This window comes from Chionomys nivalis, chromosome 23, assembly GCF_950005125.1.
Source record: "Chionomys nivalis chromosome 23, mChiNiv1.1, whole genome shotgun sequence".
NCBI lineage: Eukaryota > Metazoa > Chordata > Mammalia > Rodentia > Cricetidae > Chionomys > Chionomys nivalis.
This window is the reverse complement of record NC_080108.1, coordinates 34550989-34578405: the sequence shown is the minus strand read 5'-3', so window position 1 is coordinate 34578405 and position 27417 is coordinate 34550989. Positions and strand designations below refer to the sequence as shown.

The 27417-nt window shown below is 42.4% G+C and overlaps 1 protein-coding gene and 1 pseudogene across 1 annotated transcript; one reads left to right on the top strand and one right to left on the bottom strand.

Annotated features, from left to right (window-relative positions):
* Positions 1-3492: 3492 nt before the first annotated feature.
* Positions 3493-5483, bottom strand: LOC130865282 (adenylosuccinate lyase). Its single transcript, XM_057756249.1, has one exon. The coding sequence runs from the start codon at positions 5472-5474 to the stop codon at positions 4020-4022; it is 1455 nt and encodes a 484-aa protein (XP_057612232.1). The 5' UTR covers positions 5475-5483; the 3' UTR covers positions 3493-4019.
* Positions 5484-22751: 17268 nt separating this feature from the next.
* LOC130865574 (GTP-binding nuclear protein Ran-like) lies at positions 22752-23378 on the top strand (annotated as a pseudogene).
* Positions 23379-27417: the final 4039 nt, after the last annotated feature.

Here is a 27417-nt window from a genome sequence, read left to right as displayed (position 1 = left end):
CCTAAGTAAACGAGAAATAAGCAACTTCCAAAACTCTAGAAATAACAGAGACATCTCGCTGCCTGGACAGTCACCCAAAGTTTTTCTGTACTGTTATGGCATCCATCTTCGGCCTTCAAGCCCATAGTATCCAGCACACTTTTCTATTAAGCAGGAAATATCAAAGACAGTTCATTCACTTTCTTCTGTGTCCTACAGAATGTCTTGCAGACTCTTTCATTAATCAGGAATGTTGAAGGATCATCTCACCTTTAGGCAAGTTCGGCAGTCCTCTCTCTGCGGGTTCTTTGTGTCCAGTTTATGCATCCATCCAGGCAAGAGCAGTTTCTTGCCCAAATGGCTAACCAACTCTAAAGGAGCCTCTTCAATGCCCATCTTCCTCTTGAAGTAGATTGGTGCTGCCAGGAGTAGATGTGTCTCATTCTCATGAAAAGCCCTAAGTTATTAAAACATTTTAAATGCCATATTCTGTAGTCTTTGAAAGATATGAAGAATGCCTATCTACCTGAAATATCTTTCTATATCTAGAAAATCTAACTAACATGACTATAAGCTTGAATATTATTGATGATTATCTATTAATAACTTATATTTCCTAATTATACATATTTTTAAATGAACTACATTATCACAATACCTTAATCAAGAGCAGAAATATACATATATATAATAAAATTCACCTTAGACTTGTATCAATTAATCAAGATTTACACCAATGCAAATTATTCATATCTATATCATATCTACCTTTAAATATAAAAGAATATTTATAAACAATATTTGGAAATATGGGTGTAGTTTTTTCCTCCAAACTGCTTTGTGCATAAGGGGGTGCTGCTAATCAAGTCTTTCATAGTATATCCTGTATGCTAAGTTTATCTCAGTCAGCAGTTGAACAAAGTAAGTTTTTGAGTGTGTTCATAGCAAGCTTTCAGGAGGGCGTGGTCTATCATACCATATTGGTCTAGAAGCAATCCACAGGGTCTCTTCTGTGAAAACAAAAGAACTTCTTTTCCAAAGCATCATATCCTTAGACCCAAATTCTGAAGTTAAGATGCCTTTATAATATACATCCTGGTTTACCTTAGCAGCCCACACAATGAGATGTACCTCTGTACTAAGCTCCTCTACAGTAAAAAAAAATTCAAAGAAATCACAAGAATATATAGAATCCAGACTCTCTGTAAATTTTCCATTTTTACATGGCTTATTTTTCTTTTTTTTAAATCTATGAATATCTGTACTCTGTCTCTTTAAATACTTTACCCTTTTATTAAAGCATTAACTTTATTTTATGACTTTCTATAGTCTTTTTCTTCTCTCTCCCAAGCCTACGACTTTATCTAACACTGTGACCCATTTAGAGGTCTTTTATGTCTGAATGTGTCCTATTGCCTTCTCTTTAATTGTCTACTGTCTTGAAGAGCATTTAAAATGTTAAGCAGCTTGGTTGCAGCTGCTCTGGATGTTGGCTCCACCTCTCTTCAATTTCAAAATGGTGGACGTACCATTTCTGCTAGCTTTGGAACTGCCACGGAGTCACCAGAGTCAGACATGTTGAATCTTTCCTGGTAAGCCATGACCTCATGGTAAAAGAAATGGGTTAGATCAAGATGTGAGAGTTGGCCAAGAAGAGGCTTGATATAATGGGCCAGGCAGTAATTTAATTAATACAATTTCTGTCTGGTTATTTTGGGTATAAGCTAGCCAGGCGGCAGAATGGAACAAGGGGCCTGCACTTCTCCTCCTACAGTCATGTAGATTAGATCTATATGTATGTCTCTCTTAGGGTCCTCATTGTTGTCTAGGTTCACTGGGATTGTGAGTTTTAGGCTGGTTTTCTTTGCTTTATGTTTAAAAATGACTTATGAGTGAGTGCATATTATGTTTGTCTTTCTGAGTCTGGGTTACCTCCATAAAAATGATGTTTCCTGATCAATCCATTAGCCTGCAAATTTCAAGATGTTGTTACTTTTTTCTGCTATGCAGTATTCCATTTTGTAAATGTATCACATTTTCCTTATCCATTCTTTGGTTGAGGGGCATTTAGGTTGTTTCCAGGTTCTGCTATGACAAGCAATGCTGCTATGAACACACATTGAACACATGTCCTTTTGGTGCAATTGAGCATCCTTTGAATATATACCCCAAGTGGTATTACTGCATCTTCAAGAATGTTCTTTTCTAATTTTCTAAGAAAATGACATCCAAAGGGGCTGTACTAGCTTATGCTCCCACCAGCAATGCAGGAGTGTTCCCTTTACCCCACAATATCTCCAGCATAAGTTGTCATCAGTATTTTTGAACTTGGCCATTCTCATAGGTGTTAGATAGAATTTCAGTGTTATTTTGATTTGCATTTATCTGATGACTAAGGATGTTGAGCATTTCCTTGTCTTTCATCATTTTAGATTCCTCTGATGAGAATTCTTTATTTAGGTCTGTACCCCATATTTATTGGATTATTTGTTCTTTTGATGGCCAATTTCTTGAGTTCTAGTATATTTTGAAGATCAGACCTCTGTCTGATGTGGGGTTGGTGAAGATCTTTTCCTAGTCTGTAGGCTGTCCTTTTGTCTTGTTGAATGTGTCCTTTGCTTTACTTAACTTTTTATTTTCAGGAGATCCCGTTTATTAATTATTTCTCTCAATGTCTGTGCTAGTAAGGTCATTTATAGGAAATGGTCTCCTGTGCCAGAGCGTTCAAGTATACTTCCCTCTTTCTCTTCTATGACGTTCAGTGTGACTGGATTTCTGTTGAGGTATTTGATCCAATTTGACTTCAGTTTTGTGCATGGTGGTAGATATGGATCAATTTTATTCTTCTACATGTTGATATCCAGTTATGTCAGCATCATTTCTTAAATATGTTTTCTTTATTCCATTTGACTTATTTTTTTTTTTTTGCTTCTTTGTTCAAAATCAGGTTTTCGAAGGTGAATGGTTTAATATCCGGGGCTTTGAATTGGATCCATTGTACCTCCTGTCGTTTTTATGCCAATACCAGGCTGTTTTCAATACTGAAGCTCTATAGTAGAGTTTCAAGTCTCTACAATGTGGGATTGTGATGCCTCCAGAAGTTTTTTTATTGTACAGAATTGTTTTGGCTATCCTGAGTTTTTTGCTTATCCTTATCAAGTTGAGTACCATTATTCGAGGTCTGTGAAAAATTTTGGTGGAATTTTGATGGCCATTGCATTGAATCTGTAGATTGCTTTGGGTCAGATTGCCATTTTTACTATGTTAATTCTAGCTACACAAGAGCATGGGAGATCTTTCCACTTTCTGGTATCTTCCTCAATTTCTTTCTTCAAAGATTTAAAGTTCTTGTCATACAAGTCTTCCACTTGTTTGGTTAGGGTTACTCCAAGATATTTTATACTATTTGTAGCTATTGTAAAGGGTGATGTTTCTCTGATATCTTTCTCAACCCATTTATCATATGTGTACAGGAGGGCTACTGATTTAAGTTAATCTTTTTTTTTGCCATGACACAATCCATTTATTCATTAGCATCTCCCTGATAAGCCAGCCTCTCCAAACAATGAAGTAGGCACAACCCGAGCTGAAGGACCTAACAGCACCCATTCTTTCCTGCTCTTTAGCTACAAACTTCATGACTTAATCTCAGCAAAAAGAACTGAAATCGAGGTATCTGATAATTCTGAACCACTGGATCCAGGTGATTTTTCGATTTAAACCCATTTTCACAGGGACCAGGAATTTCTTGCTCCTTTACAATCCACTGAAAACTTGAAATGAACTACAGAAGAACAGTGTATAGCTAAGTGTGCCCGCACAGGACTCAGGACACTACACCAGACATTTGACTAGCTCTGTAGACCAAACTGGCTTTGAACTCAGAGATCCACCTATTTCTGCTTCCTGAGTGCAGGGATTAAAGGCGTGCGCCACCACTGTCCTGCTCCCAATGTACATTCTTGAGGAGGAGGAGGCACTTTAGAATTAAATTTCTCCACAATACAATTAGCAAAGTCTCAATGATCTTTCCATGTCTTCTACAGACTTAGCTCTGCTTTCACCTCCATCACACTCCCATAGGGTTTCAGCAAGGGATGCACCTCCTCTTCTAGAAATCTGTGGACCTGCTGGGGTGCTCGGCCAGTGAAAGAAGAGGGGTCCAACAGATGCTCCAATTGGGAGTGGATGGGGCTGAAGTAGGCATCTGCCCGAATGCGCTCTATGAGGTCATTGTCGCCCCCTTCCTGCTTAACCACGGCAGCTGCCTGCTGGGAGAGCACTCTGATCTTCTCGTGGCAGTCCTGTCGGCTGCCCCCAGCTTTGACCATTGCCATGATGATGTTCTCTGTGGCCATGAAAGGCAGCTCCTGCCGAATGCGCCGTTCAATTACTTTGGGGTACACCACCAGTCCTTCAGAAATGTTCTGCAGGGTATTTAACACAGTATCTGCAGTGAGAAACGCTTCCGCCAAACAGAGCCGTCTGTTGGCACTGTCATCCAGTGTGCGCTCAAACCACTGCACAGAAGCTGTCTGTAGTGGGTCCATAACAAGGGCCATTAGGTGACGGGCCAGGCTGCAGCAGCGTTCGGAGCGCATGGGGTTCCGCTTGTATGGCATTGCACTTGAGCCAATCTGCTGCTTCTCAAAGGGCTCCTCCATCTCCTTCAGGTTCGCCAGGAGACGTATGTCAGTGCAAATCTTGTGCACTGATGCCCCTAAGCTGGCCAGCACAGACAGCACTTCAATGTCCACTTTTCGTGTATAGGTCTGTCCTGTGATGATGAAAGCTCTCTTAAACCCTGCCTTCTCTGTCACCATCTTATCCAGCTGCTCCACCTTCTGGTGGTCCCCCTCGAAGAGCTGCAGGAAGCTGGCCTGGGTGCCGGTAGTGCCCTTCACTCCCCGAAAGCGGAGCTCATCACGGACACGCTTCAAGTTCTGGAGGTCCACGCAGAGATCTTGGATCCAAAGGCAGCAGCGTTTCCCAACCGTGGTCAGCTGAGCAGGCTGAAAATGTGTGAAACCCAAGGTGGGCAGAGCAGCATGTTCCTCAGCAAAATCAGCAAGCCTCGAGATCACTCTAGCAAGCTTTGGCAAAAGCAGGTCAAATGCATTTCTCAGAATAATGAGGTCTGTATTGTCTCCGACGTAACAGGAGGTGGCACCAAGGTGAATGATGCCGGCAGCTTTTGGACAGCAGTGGCCGAATGTGTGCACGTGAGCCATCACGTCGTGCCGCAGGCGCTTCTCTTCCTCAGCTGCCATCTGGAAGTCAATGTTGCTCAGGTTTGACTTCATCTCCTGGATCTGGTCATCTGTGATAGGCAAACCCAGGGTCTGCTCAGCCTCCGCCAGCCATAGCCATAGCTGCCGCCACGTCTGGAACTTGTACCTGTCGCTGAACAAGAAGCACATCTCGTGGCTGGCATAGCGGGACGCCAACGGAGAACGGTAGCTTTCAGGACCGCCAGGGTCTCCGCCAGCAGCCATTTTCAGCACGCGACCGCGGCAGCGGCAGACCTTAAGTTAATCTTGTATTCAGTATTGTTACTGAAAATGTTTGTGAGTTGGAGAAGTTCTTGGTCAAATTTTTGGGGTTGCTTATGTAAACTATTATATCATCAGCAGACAGTGAGAGTTTTACTTTTCTTTTCTGATTTGTTTCCCCTTTATCACCTTTTGGTGTCTTATTCCTATAGCTAGGACTATATTGAATATATATGGAGAGAGTGGACAACTTTGTCTTATTTCTGATTTCAGTGGGATCGCTGGGATTTTTTCTCCATTTGTCTTGATGTTGGCGATGGCTTGCTGTATATTTCTTTTATCATATATAGGTATATTCCTTTGGAGACAGAGCTGGTCAGATGGTTCACTCAGCATTGTGGATTGAGAAATCCCAGCACACTGCCCAGACTAAAGAGGACAACGACATATTCTCCATGGGTCACCAGGCATTCAAATATATTCATTTAACCAGGAGCAAGAAACTAAGAAACAAAACAAAGCAGACCTGTGCCCTGTCATAGCTTGATAAACGGAAAATCAATTTAGTCTCTATAACCCTCCAGTATCCTGAACTGCAGGAGGACTTGCCACATACTTTCTTGTCCTATGGAGTTTATTATCTGGCATTCAAAATGAAGCCTTTGATGAATTTTCAAAACAGTCATGTTAGTTGGTTTGTCATTTTATTAATGTGGCTGGATTTCACAAGTGAGCAGACCAAGGCCAGTAAGGACAGCAGTGGTCATTGAACCCAGGACTTGCTACATGCTAGTCAGTCACTCTGGCAACTGAGGTATGTCTAGATCTGTTGACTTTATTTTCCCACTATCCAGAATTTCACTGTAACTCACCAAGGCCTGCAACTGTCCTACATTTTTTTCTTTGGAGCAGTGGAGAGCACAACACTCATCCTGTAGACTTTTTCTCCTGTTGAACCCACTATGTTAGATTCTCCTGCCAATTGATCATCACACTGTTGCCAACACCCTGATGGGTGCTTCTCTATGTGCTTAGTAATGCAGGGGCAATTTCCTAAAGTTAAGCATGTGGCTTCCATGACTGCACCCTTATCCCAGGCTCACACTGTAACCAGCCTACAGGTTCTTCCTTAATGTACTTTCTAACACTGATTTGAGGAAGGTGATGTTTCCCCATTTATGTTCATCTTAAAGTAGTTTCTTGAGAATATTTAATTCCTCATATTGATGAGTAGAGGGCTTTAGGGAAGGAATGAGACATTCCTCAGCAATCTCTTGAAAGAATATCTCAGTTCTCAAGATGGGAAATGGCATGGGTTTTCGAATCAGCCTAAGGGGGGCACTGGGTTTGGAAGAGGGAGTGCTGATTGGCTTCCTCAGAGAAGCTTCTGGAATGGTAAGCTGGGCTCTTGGTCAGTTCAGGAAAGCTAGTAAGCAGGGTGGCAAAAGCTGTTAGCCATGACATCAGCGGTCCGATCTCAGGACATTCCATTATATCCTGGAGATCTCTTGGAATCCCATGATGTCACCTTGTTGTAGCAACACCAACTGCCATTAGGACATTCCTCAGTCCCTAGAGGTAGAGCATCAGTCATGTTCTCAAGGCTGAGGCATCGTGTATTTGGGAGACAGAATGGAGAAGGTCCAGAGACCAGAGAGAGGCAGAAGAAAGCTGCCATTCACTTCTGGCAAAGACCAAGTGAGTCACGGGCAGGAAATGGGGAGATTGCCAAAGGAGGTGCATTTGAGGTGGGCAATCAAGTAAGAGGGCTGAGAAACTGGAGCCTCAGAGGAGAAAATAGATATCCATGCTTATCATACTTCCTGAAAGTCAAGGATTCCAGTCATTAGTTTATCCATTTCCTAAGCCCGAGACTGAGAAGGCCAAGGCTGTTGTCCTGGGACCACCATTTAGCTCTTCCTTTGCTGTGGTTTGGGGTGTAATGTTGGGACAGAGAGAGACCAGCAGGAGGCAGGGAGGGACTAATGTGTCCCCATCTTTGGTCAGACATCACTACACTACACCTGTAGTAGTTGCCTTTAGATTCAGTGTCTGACTAACACTGTTCCCATGGAGACAAATGTGCTCCTGGCCAAGACCTTTAAACCTCAGAGTGCTCAGCAGTCTGCTCAGCAGAATTCCTCTGACCTCCTTTCCCTGACAGTGACCTCCTTAGGGTTCTGAATCAGCAGTTGAGGATGGCAGTTAGATCAAAGGGTGACCAAACTTCTACCAGAGTTATGGGACCAGGGCAGAGAATGGCTACTGACTGTCAGCTTCAATGATCTGGGCTGTCAATGGGTGACTTGGTGAGTCACTTGACCATGTTGGAGCCCTGCCTGACTTTCTAGTCCATAGTCATGAGCCACGAGCAACCAGCAATGAGAAATAATCTCTTCCTATCACCTAAGTACCTGTGCCCTCTGCCATTTTTCTCCTGGCTTCTAAATCACAGCAGGCTTCAGGGCTCTGGGCCATGCTGCATTCTATTCTTCTGTGAATACAGCTGAAGAGGTGGTCTCTGTAGTCACCTGAAGAATTAAAGGGAGGCCGAGGAAAGCCCTGGCTGCTTACAGAGCCACATCTCTAGAATGATGGGAGATTTCCTATGCACAAAGGGGGCTTGTCAACCTGGCCTAGTATATTTGGGTTGTCACTGGGTTCCAGATATAATTTTCTGTTTGGGACTCTGTCAGTCTCCTATGCCTTTTTGCTACGCAATTTCACCTGTTTTCTACCTACACACAGAATCCTCTAAGAAGCCAGCATCCGATCCAATGCTCCTGAGCAAGAAGCAGATAAAGAAGGAAGAGGAGAGGCTGACCACAGAGCTGCAGCTCATGACCAGGGAAAGAAATGACCTGAAAGACCGGCTGATGATCCTCACTGAAGGAGCCGTGGACAATAGGTATCCATTGTTGCAAACTTCATGGGGCTGTAGGCAATGTCAACCTCCCCTTCTGCCATTGAAGGTCATGGTTTCTAAGAGGTGGTGCCAAACCTCATGTCATAAATTCTTCTCAGGGGAGAGGCAGACATGAAATGTGAGGGGGCCTGAGATGTGTCCTCTAACTTTTCTTCTCTTTCCAAATGAAAATCAGAGCCTGTGGTCCCAGACACACAGCTCAGGGATTGAGGCCAGTACTGTGTAGTTCCTAGCATGTATTAGGATAGGGAATGATTTGCAATGGTGGCTTGCATAAGCTACCTCTACCAGCTCTTAGTTTGTGGTTATTCTCTACTTTTCTGGCCTGCGATTGTATGCTACAAGACCTGGTAGCAGCTGGAGGGGCCTGGTTGGACTTGGGACATCTCAGTGTATACCTGGAAGTGCTGGGACTCATCACAGCTTCTCTCTAGTTTTGTCCATTGTACTCTTAGACAATAGAGCTCTGTGCATATTTTTAGCATCCAATGGGTGATGCTCCCCCTGTCTGGTTCTCTGTAGCTCCCCTTATTCTCTCTTTCTCTCACTCTCTCATGTGGACATGTGTGCACACACATATTTGGAGGTTTGTGTGTCCCTAAACTCTGGGAGCCAGTGATCTGTGGTGGTATCTCATGATTTCCTTATGCCACTATCCAAAAGATGCCAGTGCTGAGCCATGGGAGCCCCCCTTAAAGCAGGACTGCTTATGTCCTACATGCTCACCTTGGTGGTACCTAGGAATCCCTAAGGGAGTTTATATCACAGCCTGCTCTTAGGACTCAAACCAGAAAGATGTGATCTAGCTGTTCAGTGATTGTCAACCAGGACCCAGAATCAGTGTTCTGATACAGGAGAGATGTCATTGCAATGTCTGGTGACGGAGACATGTGACAGAGACTCCTGGTGGCTTAGAGAGCTAGACTTACCCTCTAGTCCTATTGAGTGAGCTCATGTAGCTAGGACACCTTCCATCTCAAGAGTAGTTTGGCTGTCCTGGGGCCAGAATAACAAGTTTAATAGCACCAGGTGGTCCCAGTACATAGGAAGGAGAATCTGCATCCACTGGCATATGGTAGATCAGGATATGACTTGAGTTCCCGGGATCCTTGAAGCCTATGTTCATGGGATCTTTTCTCCCATTTTCTAGTCCCTACAAGAACCACAAGCCAAATGCTTTGTATGAGAAAGCAAAGTTGGATCACAAACAGGTCATGATGGAGCTAAATAATTTCGAGAATGAGAACACTGAGACCTTAGAGAATTTCAAGGAGCTGAGCAAGGAGACAGTCTTCTATCGGTAAGTGTCCATCTGGACATGGATCACAGAACTTGTGGAGTGGCCATGTCTGACTTCATTTTTCTCTGGGTGGAGTGTGCACAACGCTGGTTCGAGCCTATTTGCTTCTTCGCAAGCAGCTCTTAAACTTGTGTCTCTTGGACTCAGTTGTGCTAAGTGTGAAAGAGACTGTTATCCCCTGCCACCATTGTCCGAGGACCTCAAGAGCCTGTAGATAGAAAATGTATTTACACTCTCAGGTGAATGTCAGGCAGCCTTGAACTTCTGGAGCTCAGGCCCATTCTTTACAAGTCTGGGGGTTGAGAACCTGTAGATAGATTGTAATCATATTGGGTCTTTTTCTCTCCCTTGTAGGGTGTTTGCCCACTACATGTTGATGTTTCCCCATTATCATAGACAGTGAGGCCAGCTGTGGAACTTACTTCTTCTACCCTAGGGTCATGGATCATTTTAGGTGTTGGGGTTTTCAATAGTAGTTTGAAAATTTCTGGCATTACCTGTTCTCTCATTTGTTTTCCAAATTGTGGATGTCATGACTCTATCAGACTCTTAGCTACCTATTCTAGGAAACATGAGGCCTTTTGGGGTGCTGGTCCCTGGAAATCAGGGGTAGCAGGAGGAGGTTGGCAGGGCCTTACTATCCATTGTCTGTTTGCAGGGATCTGCACAGCCGACTGCTGATGGAAAGGACTCAGCTAAAGAAGAAGGTGGACGAGCTGAGGCAGGAGGAAAGGAAATTGCAGAATGATTGGACCGTGCTGAAGTACCACCTGGAGGATTTGAAATTGATCCATAATGACCAGGAAGAAGAGATCAGTTACCTCAAAATACAGCAACAACAGGTAGGGGCAGGCAACAAGTCAAGCTAAGCTCTGGTACCATTTGCCCATTTGACTGCCTCTCTACCCATCCAACCACCAGGGTTTAACTCATCAGCTTACTCATCCATCCTCCCTTCCAGCCACCGACTTCATGCTATCCAGGCATTGTCTTCAGTATCCATGCACAAGGACTCTGGGAAACTTTTGTCTCATGGAAATCTGAAATATGGGCAAGCCTTCCTTTGTGCTCTGCTCGAAGCTGCAATTCAGTGAAGGAGATGGGTCAATAACATATCACACACGTACATGTATTTATGATCGATAGCTTTCTAGGCACAGAGCTTAGTGTAAGTGGGTTCTCGGTCCTAGGGCTCTTTGATTGGCAGGGATCATGTGAGATCACAGGTGGGAAGCAGTTTACAAGGTGAAGATGCCTGTGCAGTGCCAAAAGAGTGCTTCCCATACTCATTGATTTGGGAGGCCTGTGGGCTTCTCTTTTCTGCCTGCATCATACTGTGTTCTCTTTGCTTTCTCTGAATTCTTGGATCACAGTGACAGAACCCTGAGTAGCAGCTTGTCAGCCCTGTTTTCTGGGAGTGGTGCTGGACTGTTCTCCCATCCAGCAGATATAATGGGTAGGTGATTGGATGACCATCTCAGGGCTTTGGACAAGCTGGTGGTGGAAGGTCGGAGATTTGGGACGATAGCGGAAGAATGTCTCTAACCAGCTCAATATAGTTTGTCTAAGCAAATCACTTTTCCCACAGTAATTTTAGTCCCCAAGAATTATGGCTGAGTTGTGAGACTTTTCTGAAAGAACTGTGTGGTTATTCTAAACTCAACTGTTCATTGAACATGATGTTTCTTTCTGCGACCTCGATTTCTCAATATTTCTCTTTCTATAACTCACTCCTTATGGGTTTTGAGTGTGAGTGCAAGCATGTGTCTTTGTGTGTGTGTGTTTGTGTGTGCGTGTATGTGTAGTGTAAGGATGTGTGTGTTATGGTGCATCAAACAGTGTGCATTTTCTAGTGCTGACCACTGTGTTTCTCTCAGTCTGTACCACAAACCTGGGTTTCTTACTTCCCCAGATGCTTTTGTATAGCCTGCCAAATGACCAGCAAGTTATTGGGATCCTTTCTCTGTGCTTACATATGTATGACTGTCTATAACCCTCAACAAAGAACACAATTTTCTCATCAACAGGAGCTCAAGAGATTGGAAGAAAGCTTTCAGTTCCTACAGAAGCAGAGGGAAATGGTCATGCAGGAAAAGCACTTGGTCAAAAAGCTGCAGCATCACTTTCAGGTCACTCAGATGAGGTAGGAGCCCAGACTGAGAAGAAGAATGTAGAGCCAATGGGGTTCCCATGGACTTGGGGTTAATATCACTTCTGTCCATCTCTGAGGCTCCAAGCTAGAGCAGAGAACAGAAGACCTCAGAGAATTGAGCTTGTCCATTCAACAAGAAATTCTGTCCAGTATATATTATATTTGATACTCAGTGTGTCTGTAGAATTTAGTCTCTATTTCTCCCTTCTGAACACGGAGTTCTCCCAAGGCTTTCCCTGAACTCACAGAAAGCTGCCTGTTTCAGCCTTCCAAGATATTGAGCTTAAACGTGTGCACCATGGGACATGGTGGAATTCGCGTTTTTATTTAGAAAAATCCCATGAAGATAAGAGATTTCCATCTTTAACACTGCTCTATGTGACATTTGCCCATTTCCTGTGAAAAGTGCTCTCTGGATAGAATTGGTTTAGACTTGCAGGATGAACCCAGGCAGATGACTCGCCTGTAGGGAAGATCAGAACCTTCTCAGGTGTGTTCTGTAACCACTCCCAAAGCCAGGATGCAGATTCCCAGGTCTAGTCAGGAAAGCACCAGTTTCTATTTGGTCCCAAAGCCCTGACAGGGCAACGTTCTCAGGCTCACATCTCAGGAAATGCTGCTCTAGCACGACAGCCTCTATCTGCATGTTGTTCATGTTCAAGGTTCCTTCTGGGCATGAGGACTGAGCTAGCCTCATGCTCTTGTACAGGCACCTCAGCTACAGACAGTTTAAGGCTATCTGTAAAATGATGAATAACTCATGTACAACTCGTGTATTTCTCACATGCGGTTGACTATAGTATCAATGTACTGTTGCTTTTACAAAATGATATCCCTGAATTATAGGAGAATACCCTCTTCTTTCTAGTAGAATGGACACCAACAGTGTTTATTTGAAATTATGATTTCTGTTTATCATTGAGCAAAGTTTCAGGCCCATCTACTCTGGCATCTTATTCCTTGTGAGTATCAACATCAGTCAAAAGATTAAATTCATTGTCCAGCAGAGCTGAGGTGGACTGAGGGAGCTTCTTCACAGCTAACATGGCAGGTTCCGACCGGTGTGGTTTTTTTTAACTGCTTTTCTCTTCCAGGTCTAAAACTCTGCAGACTCATCTGGAACAGGCCACTACCCAGGAAGAGAGCCACCTGCAGAAGGATCTCCAGGAAGAACTATGTGCTGAGTCCCATCCCCAGCAATACTAGATTCTAAGAATGTGTGTTCTTCTTCAATTTTGGTTACCCTTGTATCATAGGTTCTGATTTTGCCTAGCCAGTGACCCGGCATGGCTGCTTCTGGGCCTAGATACCTTTTTTTTTTTTTTTTTTTCTTTTGATCATACCACTTGAGATACCTGAGGAAGCCAAAGTAAGTCACAAATACCTTGTACACATGTTCTTCACATTAGGATCAAGGCCTGCAGATAAAAAGACACCCCTGTAGCTGGGAACTCACCAGTGAGATAAATTCCAGCTGACCTCCAGGTGATCACACCTAATGTGACTCATGTGACTGCGACTCAGTTCTCAAGAAGAGAAGAACGCATCAAAAATATACTTGAGATACAGAAATCCTGAGACAAAAAATACTCAGAAGCCTAAATTTACCAGCAAGTGGACTCCGCCTTGGGGAGAACATGACATAGAAGCTCCTAGGTGGAATGGACCAAGGAATCTTGAAAAAGCCATTAAAATTGTGACTACCTCACTAGCATATCTCCAAGGGAAGCACTTGCCTGTAGTTAGTGTAGTAGGTTCTATAAAAATTTAGTGATAAATGCTAATTAGCTTTGTTTTTGTTTGAGTTTTGTTTTAGATTTTGTTTATGATTCATTTGATTTTGATTTTGCTCTTTTGATGTTATTTATTCTTGTTATTAGTACCATAATTTTCCAAGTTTATCCATTGTTTATGTTCACTATTGTGTAGTAGGTGCTATCAATATGCAGTGATAAATACTAAATAGCTTTATTTTTGTTTGATTTTTGTTTATGGTTCATTTGGTTTTGGTTTTGCTATTTTGTTGTTATTTATTCTTGTTATTACTTCCATAATTTTCAAAGTTTATCTATTGTTTATGTTCACTATTGTTTAAAATGTATTCTTTATTAATAAAAAAGCAATTTTCATCTTTTCACACTTAATCCCTGATTCTTTAATCAGGTGTGGTGCCACACTGCTATAAGCCCCAAATTTCCAGGTATAGGTGGAAGCCATGGGTCAATGCCCAGTGGATGTCAACCCCTTGCCCATTGGCAGTTGGGCCACAGCTGCCTTGGTGCAGCTCCTGATGGCAGCACTGATGGTGACGGAGATCAGGTGGCATCCTGTGGGCACGGCGCCTGTTCTCCTGAAGGCCCCCATAGCTTCACCCTTCAGTGTTGTATGCAAGGAAAAACAAAGGAAACAGTAACAGATAATAAGATCCCGAATGGAGACTTGTCTGGCATCTGCCCCCCAAGGCCTGGGGCAGGAGTCCCTGGAGAACTGAGGGATTTGGGCATTTCTGTTCTCTTCCCTCTAGATCGATTGTGGAACATTCACCATGCAGTGGAAAATGGCAGGCTGAAATTTGTCCTCATGGTTCCCTAGTGACTCCCTGGGGACACCAAGCAGAGGTCAGGAGAGATGCAACCTCTGAGGTCACTATCACTGACTGAAACAAGATTGAGGCCCTATGGAAATCCTTGGCCAGTCTTTCCCCCATGTCATGCTCTTAAGTCAACCCTACAAAGGACAACTGTCCTGCCATTCTGTGGTCACTGAGGAGCAGAAGCGTCTTGGTCTTGGACACAGCCACTGGTACAGGAGGTATCTGAGTCTCAGAGCAGTGAAGCCCGAGGGCACTAGAGAAAATAACCCCATTTATCTTGTGTCAGAGGGCCTGAGGTTACCTGAGGGGGAGGTCTCTGTCTTTTGGTAGAGGCGGGAACATCTTTGGTTTGGTTTGGGGTTTCAGACAGGTTCTCATATTATTCCACACGTCCTTGAAGTTATTATTTCTGGGCATCTCTACTTGGGCTCATAACTAAGCCCATTTAAAACACAGATATTTACACTATAATTCACTATATTTGTAAATTTTCAGTTAGGAAGTAACAACAAAATTATTTCTAGGCCAGGGACAGCACAGCTTACAAAGTATATCAAAGGTCACATCACTGGGAAGGCTGAAATCCACTGAACTGCATGGTGGAGGCTCCTGCCTCTACCTCATGAGTGCTGGGACTTTACCTGGTACATGCAGTGTGGGGGATCTAACCCAGCGTTTGTGTATAATAGAAAAGTGCCCTACCACCTGAGCAATGGTCCTCACCACTTCACAGCCATTTTGGGGGGCAGGCCAGTGTCTTCAGGCAGGGGGATAGTCTAGGAGGCACCCCTTTGACACCTGGGCCCCCAGACTTTCACAGCTAATGAAAACAACAGAAACACTGCAGCACTCAGGCAGTACCAAGACTGTTCTGGATGCTGAAGAAGCCCCTTGTGGTTGGTGGACATTTCAAGAGTAGAGCTGGTGCTGTGGTCATGACTGTGGATGAAACTTCCAGAAAAAAGCTGGAACCTTTTTGGAGCCACCACCTGCCTGGTGGCACATAGGAAAGACTTGAAGAGGTTAAGAATCCTGATCTGTGTCCTACCTCAAACACACCACCATTTCTATTGGCATAAACCTGGTGTTGGAGTTCCTTCTGTTTGTGTGTTGCTTTCATAGGTTATTGAATAAAGTGCGTTGGCCTTTTGAAAGGGCAGAACTTAGGTAGGCAGAGTAGAGAGAACTGAATGCTGGGAAGAAGAAAGCAGAGTCAGAGAAGCCATGGATCCTCCACCTGAGAAAGACACCAGTTAGAATCTCTGGTAAGCCACTGCCACACAGCGATACACAGTTTAATGGAGGTGGGTTAAACTAATATGTAAGAATTAGCCAATGAGAAGTTAGAGCTAATGGCCAAGCAATGTTTTAATTAATACAATTTCTGTGTGGTTATTTCAGGGCTAAGCTAGCCAGGCATCCACGACGAACAAGCAGTCTGCTCTCCTTACAACATAAACCCACTGTGAATCTGTGCATAAGAGAACCTATTGTACAGTCTACAGGAGGTCAGCCCATGGGAGTATAGGATAGGCAGAAAATCACAGACGTGGTGTAGGGAAAACTGAAACTTTATCCTAAGCTGCTTTGTTCCCACTGCCATGGCTCCAGGCAGCCTTTCTGCTTCCTTTAATGCAGTGTAAATGTTTGTGTACATGTTCACATACACATGGATGTTGGGCATCAACTGGTCTTCCTGTGACACCATCCAAACACACACACACACACACTCGATTTGTTACAAGTTTGAATCTCACCAAATAGGCCAAGCTTGGTAACCAACAGGTCCCACAGCTCTGCCTTTCTCTTTAACGTGTGCACCTCAACACATGACTTTTTAATTTTTATCTATTTTTATTGCTTTATAATAAATACCATTCAAAATTTCCACTTCTTCCTCTCCTCCCATTTCCCTCTTGTGTCCCCACTCACCCTCCACCTTCAGTCCAAAGAGATGGCAGTGTACTGCCCTGTGGGAAGTTCAAGGCCCTTCCCCCTCTACGCAGGCTTAGGAAGGTATGCATCCAAATAGACTATTATCCCCAAAAGCCAGTACATGCAGTAGAGACAAATCCCAGTGCCATTATCATTGGCTTCTCAGTCTGCCCCGTTATCAGCCACATTCAGAGGGTCCAAGTTGATCTCATGCTCATTCAGTCCCAGTCCAGTTGGCTTTAGTAAGCTCCCATTAGATCATTCACACAGTCTCAGTGGGTGGATGAAACCCTCGCAGTCCTGACTTCCTTGCTCATATTTTCTCTCCTTCTGGTCTTCAACTGGACCATGGGAGCTCAGTCCAGGGCTCCTATGTGGGTCTCTGTCTCTGTCTCCATCTGTCACCAGACAAAGGTTCTATAGTGATATTCCAGATAGTCATCAGTCTGACTACGGGACAAGGCCAGTTCAATACCCTCTCCTTCACTACCTAGGGTCTTAACTGGGCACATCCCAGTGGACTCCTGGGAACCCCTCTAGAGCCAAGCCTCTTGCCAACAACAAAATGGCTCCCTTAATTAAGATATCTTCTTCCTGCTCCCATATCCGTCCTTCCTCCATCTCTATCATCCCACTCTACCAGGCTCTCTCTAAGCCTTCCCTTTTCCCTTCTCCTTCCCCTTCTCCCCTTCCCCCAACCCCAAATGCACCCCCATGCTCCCATCTTTTGCCTGGTGATCTTGTCTGCTTCCAGTTTCTAGGAGGACCTATACATGTTTTTCTTTGGGTTCACCTTATGACTTAACTTTTATAGTCTTATGAACTATAGGCTCAGTGTCCTTTGTTTATGGCTAGAATCCACTAATGAATGAGTACATACCATATTCATCATTTTGGGTCTGGGTTATCTCACTCAGGATAGTGTTTTCTATTTCCATCCATTTGCATGCAAAATTCAAGATGTCATTTTTTTTACTGATGAGTAGTACTCATATCTATAATCTATATCTATCTATATCTATCTATATGTATCTATCTCTCTCTCTCTCTATATATATATATATATATATATATATATATATATATATCACTTTCTTTATCCATTCTTCCATTGAGGGGCATCTAGGTTGTTTCCAGGTTCTGTCTATTACAAATAATGCTGATATAAACATAATTGAACAAATGCTTTTATAGTATGATTGGGCATCTCTTGGGTATGTTTACAAGAGTGGTATTGCTGAATCCTGAGGTATGTTGACTCCCAGTTTTCTAGAAACCACCACACTATGCAAATTTGTTGCACAAGTTTGCATTCCCATCAGCAATGGATGAGTGTTTCCCTTAGTCCACATCCTCTCCAGCATAGGCTATCATTGGTGTTTTTGATCTTAGCCATTCTGACAGGTGTAAGATGGTATCTCAAAGTTGTTTTGATTTGCATTTCCCTGATAGCTAAGGAAGTTGAGCATTACTGTAAGTATCTTTTGGCCATTTGAAATGCTTTTGTTGAGAATTCTCTGTTCAGTTCAGTGCCCCATTTTTTAATTGGGTTTTTTAGGATGTAAATGTCTAGTTTCTTGAGTTCTTTATATATTTTGGATATCAGACCTTTGTCTGCTGTGGGGTTGGTGAAGATCTTCTCCCATTCAGTAGGTTGCTGTTTTGTCTTAATGACTGTGCCCTTTGCTTTACAGAAGCTTCTCTGTTTCAGTACGTTTAATTTATTCATTGTTGCTCTTATTCTCTGTGCTACTGGGGTTATACATAGGAAGTGGTCTCTTGTGCCCATGTATTGCAGGCTACTTCCCACTTTCTCTTTTATCAGGTTCAGTGTGGTCAGATTTATATTGAGTTTTTATTCCATTTGGACTTGAGTTTTGTGCATGGTGATAGATATGAATCTATTTTCATTCTTTTCATTCTTCTACAGGTTGACAACCAGTTGTGTCAGCACCATTTGTTGAGGATGCTTTATTTCTTCCATTTTATACTTTTAGCTTCTTTGTCAAAAATCAGGTGTGCATAGGTGTGTGGATTAATACCCAGGTCTTTGATTCGATTCCATTGGTCAATATCCCTGTTTTTATGACAATACCAAGCTTTTTTCAGTACTGTGGCTCTGTAATAGAGTTTGATGTCAGGAATGGTAATGGCTCCGGAAGTTCCTTTCTTGTATAGGATTGTTTTGGCTATCCTGGGTTTTTTGTTTTTCCATATAAAGGTGATTATTGTTCTCTCAAGAATTTTGTTGGGATTTAGATGGGGATTGCATTGAATCTATAGATTGCCTTTGGTAGAATTACCATTTTTACTATGTTGATCCTGCCAATCCAAGAGCATTGGAGAGCCTAACATTTTCTGGTATCCTCTTCCGTTTCTTTCTTCAAAGTCTTAAAGTTCTTTCTTTCTTTCTTTTTTGGATTTTTCAGGACAGGGTTTCTCCGTAGCTTTTTGGTTCCTGTCCTGAAACTAGCTCTTGTAGACCAGGCTGGCCTCGAACTCACAGAGATCCACCTGCCTCTGCCTCCCAAGTGCTGTGATTAAAGGCATGCGCCACCACCGCCTGGCTTAAAGTTCTTGTCAAATAGATTTTTCACTACCTTGGTTAGTGTTACCCCAAGATACTTTATACTATTTGTGGCTATCTTGAAAGGTTATGTTTCTCTGATTTTCCTCTCACCTTCTTTATCCTTTGTGTATAGAAGGGCTACTGATTATTTTGAGTTGATCTTGTAACCTGCCACAATACTGAAGGTGTTTATCAGCTCTAGGAGTTCTCTGGTAGAGTTTTTGGGGTTGCTTATGTACATTATCATATCATCTGCAAATAATGAAACTTTGACTTCTTCCTTCTTTCATCAAGGCTTTTCTCTGTACTCAAACAAAACACTGTGTACCAACCATTAGAGCATAAGCTGTGAACTTCTGAAACCACCAAAATGGCAGGAAGACTGGAAGGTAGGGAAATTTAATATAGTCAGTGAGAGAGGGGGACAGTCAGGCAATGTTCTTCAAAGACATTTTACCTTGGACTTTCTGGATAAGCAATTTATGATTTTATGTAAGTTGAGCCAGATACACTGACTCTTTCTGGACATAAAAAAAAAAAAAACAAAAAAAACCCCATATTTTCAAAAGCCTGGAGGAGATATCGAGTCAGAGTCACTAGTGGTTCTGACACTGAGGTATGGGGCTAGGACTAGGGGACAATGTGGTGAAATAGGTCAGAAGGCAGAAAGGCATCAGTAGGATTTCCATTCTGATAGGCTTTAATCTTGAGCCAGAAGGAAGGCCTCCAGTTCCCCAAAAATGTCTCAATGATGAAGAAGCACAGAAGTTGTAAAATGTGGTCAAAATGCAGAAAAATCTCATCTTCCATATGCTTCACCTAGCAACAGGTTCATATATCCCCTGCCCCCCAGCCTATAGTCCATCATAGAGCAGACTGAATGATACAGGTATGGGTTAACTAGGGTTTGTCCCAGCGTGCTCTGGACAAACTCCATGAGGGTCCAAACCCTGTCCTTCACAACCTCAATACCCACACGGTCAATATCTTGCAATAACAGAAAGATCGAAGGATGAGAGTTTCTCTGTTGTGACCACACATTACACACACTGAGTGTTCAACATTGTGGGGCCCTTGGCTTGAATTTACTTGGAAATGAGAGCCCTTCCAGCTGGGTCAAGGATGAAGACTGTTGTCATGGCAATATGGTGCTGCTGCGTATCCTACTTCATTGTTGGGAACCATTTAAGATGACACAAAATCTATCTAGGTCTCTGGATCACTGGAGAAGAGATGCTGGGTGATCATCCAGCTTAGATTCCCAGTAAGGATGGAGGTCTGCCTATGATGTCAGCAGGCATCTCCTTAACAAACCTAATACATTTGGTCCAGTTTCTTCCAAGCCCTTGCAGTCTAGATAGGAATCCCTGTCTGCTACAGGCGTCAGTGATACTTCCTCTGCATCAGTCACTCATCTGTTAACTCTCCTTAGCTGTCTTTTGTTGCACAGACATTCAGAATTTGTACCTAGTCAAATCTGTCAGTCTGAGGCTTTGTTATACACTTAGAAAGAACTCCTCTATACCAAGATTACAAAACAATGTGCTCTAATATTTTTCTATCATTTTTCCTTTGGTTCCAAGTGGATCATTAATTTTCACAGTATATCAACTGCCTATTATTGCTGATTTTGTAAAAGGCTCCTTTCTTTTGAGTTCCTAGACACTCTCTACTCCATTCTCTGAGACGTCCTAACCTTCCCCAGGGTCACATTTGGAAGGTATCTCTGAGTTCCTGTGGTTTGTACTAATAATATAACTGTCTTTACATTATGTTTTTATTCTACGGATGTTGATTTTTCTTTTTTTTTCTTTCAGATTAATTCTAGAATAAATTATGATTTAACCAAACATACCTCAGTGTTTGTTTACTAAATTACAGTAATGACCTAATTTGAGAAATATCTCCTTTACAACACAGAGCCTACCTTAGAGAAACGTAGTGTATTTATCTCATTTATTTTTCTTTTGTTTACATAATAAAGACATGACTTTTCTTTACATTTGCTATCTTAGTTTGCTTCATGTTGTTGAATAAAATACCCAAGGATGAATAATTTATAAGAAAAGGTTTTGTTCGGTCACTGGATTTGGAGGGTAAAAGCATATGACGGTGACCCCCATCTGCTTGACCTGTCACTTGATCCTCCGGCTCCACTACAGCAGCAGCCCCATCAGTAGCAGGAGTTCTTGGGAGGAAGATCACATGGTGATGTGGAAGCAGGAGAGTCAGTTGAAATGGACCAACTTTATATCAACCTGCTCCCTAGATGAGCAGTGCAGTCCCTGTATCCTTCCCTAAGGCACCACTTACAACACCACCACACTGAGATTTGGTTGGGAGAAACCACAACACTGGCTTTGACATCTCCCATCTGTCATTATTTCCAAGTGTGTTAAAGAGCTTGCTGTCATCTGAATTACCCCTATTGGTTGTTATGGTAGTGTGCATCTACAATATCCTCAGAAGGCATCTGTGTTAAAGGGTTGGTCTCCAGCCCATGGTGCTTTGGGGAGCAGGAGGGACCGATAAGAAATGGAGACTGGAGGGAGGACTTCCCATAGGCATGAAACCCTTGACTGAGACACTGAGAACCCTGTCCGTCCTCTTCTCTCTCATAGCCATACTGTGAGGTGAAGGGATTGTCATGTGCTGCTACCACAAGGGGCTACCTCACCACAGGCCCAAAACAGTGAACACAACCAATCAGAACTAAAGCTTTTAAAATTGAAACTAATGTAAATCCATTGTCTTTATCTGTGAATATCTCTGGAACTTGTTAAAATAACAAACATTTTACCCATTACCTAAGCAGTGGTAACATACCAGAGAAGTCTGCATATTTCCTTGTGCCTAGAGTCTTAATAATAAATATAGTTAAAAAGAAAAAAAAAAAACAAAAATTCAGAAACCGCCTAATAGCTAATCTTGCTCTATAGTCCATCCAAACAATTCTATCATCCTTGAATAACCCTGATATTTGTCTCTCTCGCTCAAATATTTGTATTTGTGTTTCTTTTTTTATTTTATTATTTTTTATTGAAAATTTCCACCTCCTCCCCTCCTCCTACTTCCCTCCCCTCCCCCGCCTCCCACCCCCTACCTCTCCAGTCCAAGGAGCAGTCAAGGTTCCCTACCCTATGAATTTGTATTATTTTTTTCTTATCTTACTGCTTAGGCTACGAATTCAGTCTCATCCTGGCCAACCTCAGGGTCAGAGGCCACCTTGAGTTGTCGTTGCTGGAGAGGCCTCTGTAATTCTGCCATTAAATTCAATGCTGCCCTTCATTTCATGTGGTCTTTGCATTGTACAACTTTGAGAATTCCATGTCAGTTTTAACTAGGAAATGAAGTATAGTTCCGTAAAAATGTTTAGTCACCATCCACAGAGACAGGCACATGGTTTTCTCCTTTAACTATTAGCACAGTGGAATCACTAACAGATTTCCAGATGGTAAACCGCACTTACCCACATGAGACAAAGTCTTGCTTCCTCATGTGAGTGGTACTTTCAGTTCTTTTGTGAATCATATTTGCTGTTTTGTATAGAATCTCCTCTCAATCAAATTCATAATCATTGCTGTTTGAAGCCAAGAATATTCTGAAATCCCTTGGAACATCCTGGAAACATGATCTGTAAAGGAACAGATCTTCATGAATGAAGTAGCTAATTGAAAAAAAAGAAAATCATGAAGCAGTCTTATGAGGTAGATCTGAAGCAAGTGGCTGAGCACTCAGCAACTGATCGATTGGCTACCTTCATAGGCATTACTTCTCCCTTTCAATCACCTGGAGTCAAAACAAAATGCGGGGCACAGAAAGAACCCTAGGTCCATTCAAGCTCATCCTGGTGGGTAATGGCTGCATCAGAAAGACAACATTCATAAGTGCCACTCGATAGGCAACTTTGAAGTATGTAGTCACCCTGTGTGCAGATGCACCCATGTGTTCCATGTCAATAGAGGAGCTATCAAGTTTGATGTGTGAGACACAGCTGGCCAGGAGAAGTTTGGGGCATGCATGATGACCACTGCCTTCAAACCTAGTATTCCATTATAATGTTTGCTGTGACAACAGGACAAACCTAATTGGCATAGTTATTGGGTATGTGTGTGTGAAAATATCCCTATTGTGTTGTGTGGCAACAATGTATCTATTAAAAAGGAAAATGAATGCAAAATATTTATCTTCCACTTAAAGAAGAATCTTCATCACTGAGACATTTCTGCCAAAATAAGGACAACTTTGAAAAGCTATCCTTAAAATATGCCAGAAAGCTCACTGGAGATCCTAACTTGGAGTTTGTTGCCATGCCTGCTCTTGCCCCACCCCATGTGAAGTGGTCAAGGACCCAGCTCTGGCAGCACAGTGCAGCTATGATGTAGAGGTTGCTCAGATGTCTGCCCTCCAGGATGAGGATGATGACCTGTGAGAAAGTGGGGATGGATGCCTGTTGCGGGAGCTTCTTCTGCTCTTCAGCCAATAGCCACTGAGATACCAGCCCATTGGGGTGTAGTCTCTCTCCCTTTAAAAAAGCAGCCTCTTCTCTCTCCTCTCTCTCTCTGGCTTCTGGCTCTGCTTCCAGCGACTAGGCTCCTTTCCTGATTGTGCAGAAGGCTGTTGTCTGGGACGATGATCTGTAAGTTTTCCTCTTTAAATAAACAACCATTCTATCAATAATAATTCCAAACTGGTGTGGGATAGTTTGTGACTTATGCCTTCATCTGGCGCCTGAACGGTTGGTTTTAGGACCCCTCCTACCCCCCGTCGGGCTGCTTGCCACCAGCTCAGTTTGGCACAAGCCCTTCCTCAGCTGCGGCCTGTGCCCTGCCTCCCCATGTGGATTTAAACTCCACAGGTCCGCTTAATCTCTGCCCGCCTGGTTTGCTCTTTTCTGAGTCGTTTTTACATCTCCCTTGCAAGCACAGCGCTTAAGTGGCGTGAACCAGAGCACAAGCAGTTGCCGAAAGCCACAACCCCTCGGGGCAACTCTGTCACATAGAGGCATAAGCGGCTTCTAGGTTGCTCTTCTCTACCCTGGATTCAGGGTTTCTGGTTCCGTGTATGGAATTGATTTAATTACATTTACTTTGCTGAGAAAATCGCATTTCCCAGTTTTTAACAACTACTAAGGCAGACACTGAAACAGGACCCCGTTTTCATCACCTTTGCAGGGGTTCTAGTTGCTACTTGGCAACAGCGCCACCTGCTGGATAATAGGTAATATGGCAGTTTTTGTTTCCATTACAAATTTTACTGCTTTGTTTACTAATGCAATGGATTACATTTTACAAGGTTTATATGATTATGGGGATGCCTTAATTTACTTGTTACTAGGTTTCAGTTTTCTTTTCCATATTCTATCATTAAGGTAGAATATGGCACTCCTAAGAATGATAGAATCTTTATGGACTAATAATGAACAACTAGTTGAAAGGATTAAAATTACTGAAATTCAGAGGTTATCTGAACAAGTGTATACTATGATAGACAAAATTGACTCCATATCCAAGGGTACTAGAAAGCTACCTGAAAGGGTTCAGGCTGTTGAATTTGATGTTCAAACGTAATCACAAAGTTTTGATAAGGTAACGGACAGAATGTACCTCCAAGATGGGAATCTACATGATATAAAAGAAAAGTTTAAGGAGGACATGTTTTCTTTGAAGGAAAAAAAATCAAAGGTTTGGAATCACAGGTGCAGAATGGGAACGAAAAAATTGATACCTTAGTTAATCACTAGAAAATCATGCAGGTCAGGAGATTCAGGACTTAAGAGAGACAATGATAAAAAGATTTGAAAACATTGAAGAAATTATTGGAGCTAATGAACAAAGTAAGGAGGCACGAGGACAGGATACAATGCTACCACCAGCTATTAGAACTGGCTTACCAAGGGTTTTAGCGACATACCCTATACTTCATTCTGACAAAGTGTCAACTTCTAAAGGCTCAAAGGGAGTCAAAGAAGCTAGATGGACGCCAATAGCAATGAATGATCTAAAGAAATTAAGCAAGCTATTGTTAATTATGGTTTGCACTCTGCATTTGTGAAGGAAATGATAAAGACTTGGGCTTCTAATGCCAGAGCTACACCCATGATTTCTTTCAGTTAGTGTCTGCAGTTTTAGATGATGGACCTTCCTTGATGTTTGGAGTCTATTTCAGAGAAGAATCCAAACATATGGAACAGCAAGGAAGAGCAAAAGGTGTGGAGATTTCCCAAGATCAAATTCTTGGTGCAGGAGCATATGCTGATCCACAGATCTAAGCTATTTATGACGAAGAAGTGTTGTGTCTATGACACCAAGCAGCTTTAAATGATTGGAATAGGATACAAGATCCAGCAAAAAGGGTTGAATCATATATCAGGATTAGGCAGGGACAGAGAGAACCCTTTATTGACTTTTTGCAAAGATTAATTAAGGCTCTGGACATCGGGTAACTGACCCAGAAGCTAGATGAATACTTCTGGAATCTCTAGCTTTTGAGAATGCAAACATAGAATGCAAAAAGATAATCGGGTCTTTAAAGTCTAGATCAGCACCTATGGATGAATGGATTCAACATACAACGAATGTTGAGATGTTTGGCTACAATGATGAATCTTGGGTAGGAGAAACAATTTCCAAAGCAATCAGAAGACATCAAACTGCTAAATGTTTTAATTGTGGTAAATTAGGAAATTTGCAAAAGGATTGCAGGCAAAGAATTTCTAGGAATAATATCTCCTCTGGGAATGACAAAAATAGAAGACCTCGGCCTTCAGATATATGTATGAGATGCAGTAAAGGCCGGCATTGGTCCAACGAATGTAGGTCAACAACAGACAGACAGGGCAACCCGATATCATCGGAAAACTCCTTGAGGGACCTCTCTCAAGCCCCCAAACCAACAGTGGCCCAATCATTTCCTGCCACAGTGGAGAACGTGCCTCACCAAGAAAATTAAAAGCTCCAATTTCTGCTGTAAAAAAGTAATACTGATCTACATGATAAATTACGTGTGGAGAATGAGTCAATAAATCCAGTAGGACAGAGTAAACATATATTTTGGCAGACTTCTATTAACAATCAAAGACCAAAGCTAAGAGTCTGTATAAATGACATTTTTATTGAAGGCTTATTAGAAACAGGTGCAGATGTAAGTATCATTACTCCAGAATCTTGGCATTCGAATTGGCCTCTTCAAGAGGTAGATGTTCAGTTCCTGGGAATTGGAACCCTATCTCGTGTAAAACAAGCAAAAGATGGGTTGAATGCATAGGGCCTGAAGGGCAAATAGGAAGACTAAGGCCATATATAGCCAATATTGCAAAGAAATTATGGGGCCATGACCTGCTACAGCAATGGAATACCCAGATTAACATTCCTGTAGTTCTAGGAACTCATAATTCTGGGAAGGATATGATGAGGTATTATGGAAAAACGTCACCAGCCATTCAGGCTGTACAAGAACATACAGCAAATAACAAACCTTTAGAGGTACCAACAGCCCTACCTTTAAAATGGCTAACTGGGAAGCCAATATGGATCAAACAGTGGCCTCTAGCTGAAGATAAATTACAGGCATTGGAACAGCTGGTGCAAGAGCAACTAGATGCTCACCATATTGAAGAATCAACCAGCCCTTGGAATTCTCCTGTGTTTGTTGTACAAAAGAAATCTGGTAAATGGAGAATGGTGACAGATCTAAGAGCTGTCAACAAGGTAATTCAACCTATGGGCCAACCACAATCTGGAATTCCTTTGCCTTCTCTATTACCAAAAGGATGGCCTCTTATACTTATTGATTTGAAAGACTGTTTTTTCACTATACCTTTACAAGAAAAGGATAGAGAAAAATTCACAGTGCCTACTTTTAATAATTCTCAGCCTACTAGGAAATATCAATGGACTATCCTCCCACAGGGGATGCTCAATAGTCCCACATTGTGCCAATATTTTGTAAGTAAGCCATTGGAAATAATTCATAAGCAATTTCCCAAGTCCATAATTTATCATTCCATGGATGACATTTTGTTGTCTGATTCAAATAAAGATACTTTAGAAAGGATGTTTGAAGAAGTAAAGAAAGGCTTGCCTAGGTAGGGATTACAAATTGCCCCTGAAAAGATTCAAAGAGGAAATTCTATTAATTACCTAGGTTACAGAATAGGGTTAGAGAAAAATAAAAGGCAAAAGGCACTAATTAGGAGAGATCAGTTACAGATTCTTAAGGACTTCCAAACATTGTTAGGAGACATTTTCAGTCTATGACCAGCTGTTGGATAACACCTGATCTAAAAATTCATTTAAACAAAACCTTAGATGGCGAGAAAGATTTGAATAGTCCCAGAAAACTGACAGCTGAAGCAGAAAAGGAACTGACAATGAATGAGGAAAAATTACAGGAGGCACATGTGGATAGGGTGAACCCAAATCTTAGCTGAATCCTAGTCATATTGCCGTCCAGAATTTCTCCAATAGGGA